The 13364-nt window shown below is 32.8% G+C and overlaps 1 protein-coding gene across 1 annotated transcript in view; it reads left to right on the forward strand.

The window, feature by feature from the left end:
• Window positions 1-7235: 7235 nt before the first annotated feature.
• Window positions 7236-13364, forward strand: part of LOC124365426 — a 38849-nt gene continuing 32720 nt past the window's right edge. Inside the window, exon 1 of the mRNA XM_046821406.1 lies at window positions 7236-7279. Within this exon, the coding sequence (XP_046677362.1) occupies window positions 7236-7279 (44 nt within the window). The remainder of the gene's footprint in view (window positions 7280-13364) is intronic.

The raw sequence follows: 13364 nt of genomic DNA on the forward strand, positions 1-13364 counted from the left end.
TTGACCATAGAAAAATAACGCAGTTAGCCGCGAAGTATACCTCAGGTTACCTAGACCGCGACCCCTGCCCTGAAACGAAAACGCATGTCGAGATTTCTTTCATTAGGAAGTGCATTCCATTGTCGGCAGGCAGTAAAAGTGAACGATTTATTGAAGAACTGTTAATATGGGTAAGAATTGATAGAAGAGATGCTCTCCAACAAGTATATATTTCACTGATGTTGGAAATTAAATGAAATATTTCGGACAGATGCGTAGGTAATTTAGTAGTGGATATATACTAAAGAAAAACAAGAATATGACAGTCATAGAGTTCTTTCTGTTTCATTATGGATAGTTGTTGAAAAATGGAGTTACATGATGACCTTGTCTTTAATGAAAAATAAATCTGATGCAATACGTCTTATGGAATTTGAAGTCTGTCCGAAAGCATGAAAAGTCGATATTCTGTCAATTTGTAATCTTCCAAAGGCTTCCCGAGTTTATTTCGCACTGGTTAGTGGCGCAGAATGGGTATTGTTCGAATAACTCGATGAACAAACTTCCCCTACCTCTCTCCTCATTTCCTTTTCAAATTTGAGTGGTTATTTCTACCAAAAGTAGTATAAAATAACATTTATATTTTAATCCATCAGTTTCAACTCAATATTAGGTCCAACAGGAAAGTATAAGCGGTTATTTTCCGAGTCGTGGAACCATACATTAAAGTAGTTTAAATATTTTATCTATACAGACCTTTCTCTTAGTCTACTTCACATAATTTACTCGCTTATAATAAAACCCCGCTTATTAAGTCTGCCCGATGTAACAGCTTCACAGTAGTAAAACGTGGCACAATCGGGATCTTCACCGGTATAGGTTTTGTGTTAAAGAGTAAACATAGAGCAAAAAGTTTGAGACTATGAATACCAGCAAAGGCCTGATCAGTCCAACCCTAGGGTTTTGTCTACGGGTCTTTACTTCAGTTCTTTATTGTTGAGATTAAATGTCTCGATGCAGTAATCATGTCAATTTTACTAGAGATACTGGAGTAGCCGACAAGTATAGTCTGAGTCTTACCTTCATTGAGTTTGACAACTTGTTAACTTTTGTAGGTTTAAACCAAAGGTCCACTCCACCACCTCCACAGAAAACAATTACACAAATACCAATCAGTTGTGGTTTTAACTTACTTCAACTTAGTGTTTTACAGAAGACACTTACAATTTTAACATTGTCATCATTGTCTATTTCTTATTGGTACAAAACAAAACATTGATTTTCTTACAATAAAGAAAATACTATATAATAAGATTTTTAATATCTGAATTTAATTACAACTTCTTAGATTTTATTTCCTAATTAACTTCTATAGTAATAAAAACAAAGGTGCAATTCTTTATATATCGTTTTAATAGGTTTCTTTTATAATTCTTAAGAGATAACTTTTAACTTTCACAGTCTCTCAAAGCAGTGTCTAACAAATGTTACATGAAACGATTTATTATAAATTACTGTTCTGTGGATAGTTATGTGTAGTGTTACAATCCAAATTCGAAAAACGTGTTTGTCTTAAATGAACATCACTCATCCTAGAATAAATTTCAAATAAATAATCTGGTTTTTTTGTTTATGATTATTTTTGAAGAAAGCCTAATTATGTTATATTCTCTCCTATTTTAACTTTCAACCAACCTAGCTGCACATAATACTGAGTCAGATTGTTTTGAGTCCGTGTCTAAAAGCACATTTCGCTATTCATTGAAGATACGGCAGCGAACATGTTGTTGGTGAAAAGTGCGAACTCCCATAGAGACAGTTCTTCATGCCAAGTACCCATCTCTTGTTCTCACACATTGTTGGCGCTCAGTATGGTAAGGTTTGACCCAGTTAACACAACCATCAGAAAACCCCACCCGTTTGAGTTTGATGAAAATAATGGAAGGATGAAAAAAAAATTATGGTTGCCTGTAAAGTCGGTTTTACGGGCGAAGATTTTACGTGACGTCTTTTTCTCGGTAGAATATTTATTGATATGAATATTATTAAATTGCACAATAGGAACAAGGAATTGAATGAAAATAAGAATTGCACAAATTTTAACTATAGAAATATATTTTGTTTACTAAAACATTGTACATAATTTGAAATTAATTAAAATTTGTTATTGTAAATGGTAAAGTTGAATAAAACATTTACTAAAATTGGAATTTGAAATTCTTGCTAAACACGGTTAAATTCTAACTCCGCGCGTGGTGATTGGTCGGTTTAGTTCGTTTGTTTGGTCGCACTGTTATGACAGGTTAGAGGTTATAATTTGTTATTTTAAATGTTTGACTAGCAATACGCGCTGTTTCTTCTCAATCGACTGAATTACGATTGATTGCAGAGTGATTTAAACTTATAATTTACTTAACACTATCAACATTTGTCAATAGTATGACATAACCTATAAACTCAGTTTCTCAACTTTTGTGTCAATCTAACAATTAATCATTCAATCATAGTTTACGATAATGAAATATCAGTGTACAATTATTTACCTTTATTTTTGTAGTTGTTGTAAATGACGAATCTAAGCACTCCACATTTTCACGAATAAACATAGTTATCTGCTTTATCCCGTGCGGCGGACCCACAGTTATCTGCTTTATCCCGTGCGGGTCCCGTGCGGCGGACCCACTGGACGGGCATCGTAACGTTACCGGGCGTTACACTTTTTCATGAGTGACTCCGAGCCGCAACCTAATTTAAGACGTTGTCACGTCAAAACGAGTGAATAGAGTTCGTTGTTTTTAGTACACATCTAGACAAATGTAATCTGTAATTTTAAGAAGCGCACTATTTGTACTATGATTTGTACGGAAACTAGATTTAAAGTGAGAAAAAAATATTATGTCGTTGGAGATAGATTGAAGAGTATAGTTTATTACCTAGAGTAAAGTTTATTGTATTCAGATGTTCATGCCACCATGCATAAAAGTCTATAGTCGAATAGATATAACTTCCGAATCGGCGGGGCGGGGCGTTCTGACGTTGGAGTGAGAGGGAGAACTGCCTGGTTGGCTACCTGACCAATAGGAGCGAGGAGCGTCTGACGCGGTTGCCATAGCAACAGGCACTGTTGCCACATCGGCAAAGGCATATTGGCAAAAGTGGTAGGCTTATTTTACTGCACGCTGGTACATCTGGAGGGTTTGTTGCTAATTATTGCTTGTTATTTGCTTCAAAGCAAACCACAGACTACCATGAAGAAATGAACCATGACACTTTTTCAAAATGGTTCAGAGAATCACTTCTACCTAACCTTTCTGCTCCATCGGTTATTGTTATGGACAACGCCCCATACCACTCAAGATTTTAGATAAGGCCCCACGCAAGGTAACAAAAAAGCGGAAATTCAGGCATGGCTTCGCGAGCATAACATACAATTTGCAGAAGATTTTACAAAAGCCGAGTTGTTAGAAATATGTGAAATGAATAAACCACCGGTCCCCAAGTATATTATAGATGAGATGGCTAAAGCCCAAGGACATAAAATTGTCAGACTGCCACCTTACCATCGCCATTTCAATGCAATAGAAATGGTTTGGGCACAAGTTAAGGGACACGTTGCTCGGAACAATAAAACATTTAACATGACTGAAGTTAGGAGGTTAACCGAAGAAGGACAAGCTACAACCGTAGAATGGACGGATATCGTAAAGCACACAAAAAAATCTATTTTAGAAGCTTGGGCACAAGAAGTTCATTGAAACAGCAGTAGAGGAAATGATAATTCACGTGAATGGAGATGACAGTGACAGTGAAACTAGTGACTTTGAAGATTTTGCTGACAAATATAGAGTGCAAACTGACCAAGGAACACAGGAAATATACGTCAACAGAATGTATGCTGACGGTGTTTGAAGTATTTTGACAGCCCTCGCAATAAATATATTCGTGCTGTGAATGCAATATTAGGTTTTCAGAGTACCCAAATTATTTGTCCTTCATGATATCCGAATTATTTAGTAGTTGTAGATTATTAGTCTATATAGTATAATGGTAACATATTAAGAAGCGCACTATTTGTGTTAAATTAGTGATTTGTACGGAAACTAGATTTAAAGTGAGAAAAAAAATATTATGTCGTTGGAGATAGATTGAAGAGTATAGTTTATTACCTAGAGTAAAGTTTATTGTATTCAGATGTTCACGCCACCATGCATAAAAAGTCTAGTGGCCGAGAATCTATTTGCATTCTATAAGCACAAAACCTAATTTTTCTAGAAGGAATTTAAAGAATTTACCCTAAGAGAGAATCGATCGTAAGCCGCGGTAGTTTTGGTGAAGTTCTAAATCAGAGGGTATCAAAAGAGTTAAAAATATAAAATGATAATTTTTCCTCATATCATATTCACAAATGCAAAATGAGTATTATTCATACACTTGCATATAATTTAAAACAGTGTCAACTGACCATATAGACTCCCTGGAAGTGGCGAATATTAAATGAACATTAATCTCTTTATCTATCTCTCGTTTGTTATTGACGATAAAAGGTTTGACAGGATAACAGGATTTTATTTTATTTTTGTATACTACCCGCACGTGACGAAGATGATAGATTCCAATCCTCGAAACGTTGTGTTATACCTTTTGTAAAGTATAACATTGATATAACTAGCATTCATGTGTCAAACGGTCGATGTTAAAGTTTAGGAGAAGTAAGATCCGAGAAAATATACCTTTCCATAATTTAACTCTTTTGATACCTTCAATTACGACCTAAAACAATACTAGAGTAGCTAGCAATATATTTCTTACTTATAAAATATTCCTTTTTTGGTTTCAATATAAATCAGGTTGTGTGAAAATTTGCCCTGGCTTCTTAGACTATAGTCTATGGAAAATGTCGTCTACAGTTCAGCGAGCTACAAGACTTTGCTACAGTTTGCCTGTCAGGTGCAGGCAGGTAAAGTTCACGACGTGTACCTATAACAATCTGCTGAAACTTCCAGGTTATCCAGTAGACAAATTTACTTCAAACAGTCTCGATTATTTATTTGTCTAAACCTGCTCCTGTTTCAGGCAGTATTGAAATACCCGAAATCAATTTTAACCAACAGATAAACGGAAAGGTCAACAATAGGATAAAGTTAGTATAAAGAACTATAGGATAGTGACTACCATACAGAATATTGGGGTAATTTACCACCACAAGTCTAATATGTGGACGGACAACTTAACTCTTTACATCACACGGCACATACAGCTCTGCTGCTAATCTTGTACGCGAATATCAAGAGTGCCAAACTGAGTGTTAGCGAAGCCTATAGGGCAAATTTTCTCTCCTGTCGGCCTGTTGCTGGGATACGGAGAACGAATTGATATAATATAGAATATTTATCATGAAGTGTTTTTTTTTAAATCATCAGCATATAATTGAAGATTAGTACTATTTATTTAAGTTGCCACAACGTCTATACAAAATGAGAACAGCAATGGACTAAACACAGAACCCTGTGGAATACTTCTAGAGAAATTCTATAACACAAGTTCAATATATAAATAACATCTAGTTTGATGATGATGGAATTCGCCTGAGCGAAATCAAAATTTAGAACGCAAAAAGGCAAATAAAATATTGAAAATAGGATATTGAAAAAACTTAGTTTAAGTTGTTCTTTGGATATCTACAGAACGGTTTAAGTTATATTCTTTTGCATATTTATCATTCAGAGGTCTGAAAAAATCCTCTTGTTTAGGAGTCCGACTGTTTTTAGATCTTTAGGCGTGTCTATTAAGGACTGGAGCAGAAGATTGAAGATGTGCTTATACTTCATCTTTTTTTATAAGTATCGAATGATGCAAATGCTTGGCAAATTTTGAATGTGTTAGTGCCTGCAGTAATGTAACACTCTGTAATTAATGAGCCTAAATGATTGTGGTATGTTATTGACGGATGACATATCCTTCATCGTATTGTTCAAAAATGCCCAGTTTTTGAACCGTAATTTCTTAATACTGTTCATGTTATTTTGTAAGGTTTTTATGTTGTAATAACCGTTAAAAAATAAGCAATGTTTGAGCAGAGCCTCCACTAATAAACACGTGGAACGTGAAGTAAAAGATATAATATTAACTGACCGATAAGAACAAGACGTAACAAAGTTTGTGAGCGACTACTTCTTTTGGTGTGCTATGGATCTATGTTTAGGGAAAAACTTTCGTTCGGCGTCACGGAACGTCACGCACTTTTATGTTTTCCACAAGCTCTCAAAGTAGAATGACTGCCTTACCAAAACGTAAAAGACCGTTGCATAAACACCTAATTTGAACTAACATGCCATTTAAAACACGTTTCAATGAAACTACCAGCATTATCACAACCAACCACCAGCACCAACCAACAACCATCAACTACCAGAATTAACTAGGCAACGAGAATGGTGTCTGTAATGAGCTGTTAGTCAGTCTCGCAGTTGCCTTACTATTTCTTCTTACATTAAATTTAAGGTAGATGAATCTAATTTAATGCATATGATGCTATCAAAATAGACAAATACTGTTTTTGAATACTGTCATAGAGGAAACTTGGAATTTACAACAGTAGAAACACATCATCTTTTAAGAAACCTTTTCCATGATTTTTAACATATTATTTATTAGTAGATTCTGTTGAGTTATGAAATTGACAAAGATAGATAACATATGAGTGGAAGGATGTAAATAAAAAATTCTTCTCATTATTGAAATCTTAGAGAAGAAGAAAAACAAATTAAGTGAGGTATATTACATCACACACTTTCTTGATGTGTGATGCACATTCTGTTGATTTGAAATAAATTTACTTGCGACTACTAAATCCAGAGCGGAAGACTTTTGATATTCGTTGGAAAAGTACTAAATTTTGTAAAAATCAGTTGTACTGAAAATATTTTAAAACAAGAAAACTGTGGAAATAATAGTGCCTTATAATTTATTCGAAGTCTCCAAAGTTTATTTCCGAGCTCTTGCCATAAAAGTGGCGATCGAGGTGGATCAGTGGGGAACCGAGTAAACTGCACAGTTTGTGTCTCCTGATGGTGTATCGACTGAGGCAAAGAGTAGCAGAAATCAGCATAAGAATGGTAGTCTGAGGGAACGTATGGAGTTATTTTTACGAGTGGCTCGGGAGGGCACAGTCACGCAGGGACGGGCTTCGCGTGAGGATCTTCAGGTCACCACCCGCGCCCCCCACACATCCCCCGTCACCGCCCCCACTCCCTAACATGGGGTGGAACACTGACACATCTCCATCTCCGGAATATGCTGGGTGAGTTGAGTAGTTCGCAATAAAATAAAGTAAATAAAAAATAAAACTTTTGCTAATAGCAAATATAAGGGTGGAATTGAGAATTGGAAGGGAAGGTTCAGGATGCAAAACCCCTAAAATTTTCCAATTTACTGTATAAATGGAAATCAAGAGATTAAATTTAAGATTACATTCCAAATATTACTGCAAAAAATAAATAAGAGCGATATAAAATGTAAATGTAAAATATTATTAATTCAGTTCTAAATAATGTAGTATTCAGACATATCACAAACATTGTACAGAAATTAATTACATTAATTGTAACTTTTCATTATATAATTTGTATTTTAAAGATTGGTTATTGAAAATCCTGATTTCAGGATTTTAACAATGAATCAGGTATTTATTTCAGATTAAAATCTTAAGTATTTAAATAAATACATTTGTAATATAATATATATTGCAACATTTCCGGTTATAAATTGAAGCATTTAAATATATTTATTATAATAAAACAAAACAAAATTTTAAATTTCAACTAATTAGTCGAGCCGTATTGTATGTATATCGATGTTATAGGAATGGATCAGACAAAAACCGTAAAATCCTCATAAGTATATAAAATATTTTTCTAACCTTTGATAGTGAAAAACTGAACGTACATTGTATATAATACAACAAATCCTTCCTAGTTACATTTAGAATCCTTGTTCATTTCAAATGTCCTTTTAATTACTTCTTATCTACTTCAAACAAATAAAAAGATTTATTTATATCTATTTCGTATTTTAAATGAAAGTTGGCCAATATATTTTAAGTTGATACCTTTATTAAATAAACAAAAATGTATCAAATTAAACTAAGTTGGTCTGAGATCAAAAGTAATTTGTTTTGTATGCAACACATAAAAAACAGCATCAATGTTAGCGGATTTTAAATAAAATTTTAACTGACGACAAAGAAGAAATTCGGGTCATTGGTTTATTGAAAGTATTAAAAGATAAAATGAATATTATTAATCAGCTGTAAGTGAGCTTATGTTTCATAGTGCAGTACTTAAAATAAAAATGTTGAACATTTGAAAGGAAAGTTTTTCAGAGATCGATGAATTATATGTAAACTATAACAGGAGATACATTTATAGTGCCTAAAAGTATACAAATGGCGGATTAAACTCATTTAATACCATTTTAAAAGATGCACCGTGAATGAAAAAGTACATTTGGAATAACGGATAAAAATGGGTTATTGCAGTTAAATATTAAGACAATTTTTTACTCATCTTTAGTCTATTTCAAACGAATCAAACTACTTCTCATCAGACAAAAATGCAACATATTCGTAAAATGCTATTGTTCTTATTTTTATTGTTAACCAAACAGCCAAAGAAGATTAGATAAAGCATTGATTACTCATCAATGTATTATTACTCAAGACTATTAACCAAACGTAAATTCAAAAAGTGCTCTCTAAATAAAAAAAAAATTCCCGCTACAAGTTTTATATATACATACACACACACACACACACACACACACATATATATATATATATATATATATATATATATATATACACTATATTATACACCAAAAGATACAAAGCTAATAGTATCTCTAAAGCCATTTATTACTAAAAAGGAACTGTATGTTTATTTTGTATTGTTTTAATTCTATTGTTAAAGTTTTGAGTATTTTTTGTGATTGTAATTTTATGTTATTCATTTACAAATAAACATTGAAAATGTACACAGTTACAGTTGTAAATTTTTTCCTTTTGGGTGTTGATTAATATGGCTCAACAGTAAGGTTAAACGTTTTGCTGGAAATTGTATTTATTGGAAATACGTAGCAATTAAGCTTTTACTATTTTATTCTATGCTAAATTAAATTTATTTTGATATTGGTAACATTTTACTGTTAATACAGTACTACTGTTAGTTACCAATATTATACGTTGCATTAAATACAACAAATACATTAACAATTTTATTCTTAGTACAAAACTTATTACAGTTTCTTCTTAAAGCAATCAACAATGGAATGGGCACAAAAATACTGTCAATTATATTTAATTGAACGTACGCTCGTTAAAAAAATTAGAATTATGAGTAGTTAAGAAGTTTTACCCTGCAAATGACTTGTTCCAACGCTACTCTATTCACCCGCACTTATCAGTACATACCGTCATGAAGAAAACAATAAATTAAGTAAGTAATTCACGATTTCTCTTAGATTTAAGTATTTGCAACATACTCAATTATTTTGCATTAAATTTAATGAATAATAAATACAATTTCGTGTACATATGTATGTATATTGACGTAGTAAACTTATAACAAATGAAAAGTTTTATGCCTTATTTTTATAATGACGATAAGAATAAAATAATATGCTTGCTAAAAATATACTTTTAAAATCCCCTAAATGTAAAATTGGATATATCTGCTACATATAAAAGAGAAAAATTAATTGGTACCGATGCACTTTATTATTCGGGTTATTTACAGTAACATGCTAAGTAAAAATATATTAGCACGTAATATACAATTAATATTTTTTCACTATCAATATGAAACAAAGGCTGTGAATTTTCATTATTAGGTGGCATAACCAATTATTAGTTAGATTTTCACAACACATTTCATATTTTTTGTTAAGAATACAGTGCGAGATTTCGCATCTTGAACGCTGTTCTTGTCACATAAGACGGCACAGAAACTTCATATTTGAAACAAAGAACATCTGTTATTGCGACTCCAGACAACGGAATTGGTCTGTTTGAACTTTGCATTAAGATTCACAAACTTTACACCAAATTGTTCTCAAATTCTTTTTATCTTTTAACTCTTTATTTACTTTCCAGTTTTTTGGAAGAACTAATTTAGCCTATGTGCAGTTAAACTATGCTAATGGTCTACCAAATATCATAGAGGGACATGCCCCATACTTGTGAACTATGTTGCGTTGTAGAAATTACATTCCATAAAAACGCGTCCAAAGCTTAATTACAGATATTCTACAAAAAAGAGATAGGCAGACACACAGACAGAAAAAGAGGAACAGTGCCATCACTCTTTTAAAGTATAATTTAAAGTCTATAATTTAATTAACTATCAAGATATCTTTGCTAAAATTGAACTCGATGCTGCATTTACAGAAATGAAGTATGAAGCAAAATATTTCAAGTATGTATTTTTATTTTATTCTTGAGATAAAACAGACAAACATATACATACGGATAGAAGATAAATATTGTCAACCACTGTGATTCTAACAAAGATAATCCGGATTCTCAAAATAATCATTAAAATAAAATAATAAATCTTCCGCTAGGTAAGAGGGAGAATGTTATACATGGTAGAGTGTACCAAGTATGTGACGAAAGAGTAGCTTCCATGTGCCGTATTGCTCGGAGTCAAGCATAACACCTGAACGCACACTGCTGTGAGTGGAGCCCTAACATCTGAGAGCGAGAAAAGATTTAAAATTCATATTTATAGCTTCATGATTTTCTTTCTCCTAATGGAAGCTCTCCGCACTCAACTTCATTGCCTTCCCTTAATTTAGACTTTGAGATGAAACATCTGCGAACTCATAACTTTTCCCAGCCTAGTAAAAGAAGTGGATACATTTCTTCGTTTTTTCACCATAGTTTTCAAATAGCGAGATTGCTCGTGGAAGGAGTGTTTTCATTCCAACAGCTTATTCACATGCTCCACGGCAAGAAGTCCACACTAGAGTCTACTAAGTTCCCAAACCCGGTATAAGGGATATTTCTAATAGACAGCCTGATCTCGAATAGAAAGCTTTTCAAAATACACGAGTTTAGGAATTGCATTGTCAGGAAGGCGTATTATGAAGAACTGTTTCTTCTATATATATAAAAATGAATGTTTGTATGTTTGTCCTTTATGGAATCGTGAACTATTGGACCGATCATGATGAAAATTTTGTACGTATATGTATTTTTCCACGGAGAAGGTTTATAAGCTATGCCCATCCCTTTCCCGATTCAGGATTCCGCCCCACTGGTTACAGAAATACCATAAGAAATGCATTGCAGCAAACATATGTTAACGTCTTTTCAAATTTTTAATCAGCTGTTCTTTGTAAACATATATTACACTTATAGTTTTAAAGCATAGAGTAAGCTTAAGAGAAACGACAAATTTTTGTTTAAACTGTTTTTGCAATCACTGTTAAACATAGACTTTACTATCCAGATAATACAATTCAAATTTGACGTAAAAATTCACCTTTAACTGCAATATTTATTTAATATAAACCATGCTCATGCTTGATCAGAAGAGTAATGCAGATATCATAATTACTATCTTACGTTGGCTACAAATATAAAGAATGTTATAAAATCAACCTTAGTTGTTTTTTTTGACAGAAGTATGGTTCTCAAAACTCCGTGTGTACATATTCTCTCGATCGAGACAACAAAGCAAGCTCAATCGTGGCATCGGAGATATAACTAATTTAATCTAAAATTTATTATAGTAAAAAAAAAATTTACTAAGTAATATAAGGACTTCGGTTCTTAAGATTTGCGTGCGAAGCCGTGGGTAACAGCTAGATAGAGGCAGGAATATGGTACATACCTTCATAATACGCCCAAGAGGCTCACGATGGAACGACTATCAATTATCTCAGCAATGTTTAGAATGTGATAGAAAAAGAATAAGTGAATATAGTGTACTGTTTTCAACGGGAAATTGCGTGCGAAGCCGCGGGCAACTTTTGCAATAAATTATTGAAATGCGCAGCAAAGCGCACCGGGCCCGCTAGTATCATATATAAAAAGCAGCAATGCAGTTTTAGAAAAAGCTTCTCTCCATCTTTAGCGAAGCTTTTTACGCTCCACGTGGTCTTGTGTATATCCTGTTATAACTTAACCTTTTATATAATAGATTAGAACTATTTTGTTGATGATTAATATCGTTTAGTATTAAAAAAAGCAGTTATTTTGCTACTAATGGGACAATGTTTGAAATTCCTTTTTGCGCATGTGTGTTCTACGTACATCTACGGGGAAATTAATAATAATGACTATATTTGGAAATACTCATATACGTAATCAACTCGTCGGTATGACTGATTGGTTGATGTTGGATTGCACCACGATAGAAGTTAGTTTTAAAATGGGAGAATAATCCGGTATTGACATATCGGACAACTGTTGACAATGTGCCAAATAAACCTATTGAAAACAGCAAAGTCGGGTGCAATGATATTGCCGTGTGACTTACCTCAAGTGTACCAGTTTACAATACACTGAATGTGTGTGTTAATCCTTATATTTTGAACTAACTTGATGTTGGTTATTTTGATACACTCGCTAAACAATAAATAAAAATGCCTTTATTTTACTATTACTTTCCAGTAAATCTACTGTAGTTTTAAAACAACTAAAGTAATTAGTGGCTTTAAATTAATACTAGATACTAAATAACAAATAGTCATTTATAGGATGACACCCCAAATCTTTCCATCCCATATGTGGGAATAATCGTTGACATGATCTAAGCATAAAATTTTATAATATTATTACCATAGTATGAATAGAAAAATCGTTAAAAAATTATAATTAACTCGTAAGTGAGATTTTAAGAGTTCCCATCGCACATTTTACTGAATACGTTTAAAGAATCAGTCATGGGTAATATCTAAGACGAAATACAACTACGTTTCTTTCGTGGAAAGGGAGAAAACGTAATTTTTCTAGCTTTCACCACCTGTATTTTCAAAATCATGAAATATTTTTGGTCAATTTTTAAGACGCTTATGAGATAACACTAATAACCGTGTAAAAAATTCGTGTCTGGTCATGGATTTAAAAAAGTGGACTCTTTAAATTTCAAAATGGAACAGCAATATAGCCTGGATGTACAACATGACTACAAGATAACCAAACTTTGTAATAATTTCATCCTAAATCCTCCTCCTTTTTTAAAGAAATTAATATAAAATAACATAGTTATGACGTATAAAATGTGACCCCATATTTTTGAATCTACATTTGCCCTTCATCAGATAAATTTTATTTAATCTATCTATTAATTTAAATGCCTATATATGTCTTCTTCATACATGAG

This window comes from Homalodisca vitripennis, chromosome 6 (assembly GCF_021130785.1).
Source record: "Homalodisca vitripennis isolate AUS2020 chromosome 6, UT_GWSS_2.1, whole genome shotgun sequence".
Taxonomy (NCBI): Eukaryota; Metazoa; Arthropoda; class Insecta; order Hemiptera; family Cicadellidae; genus Homalodisca; species Homalodisca vitripennis.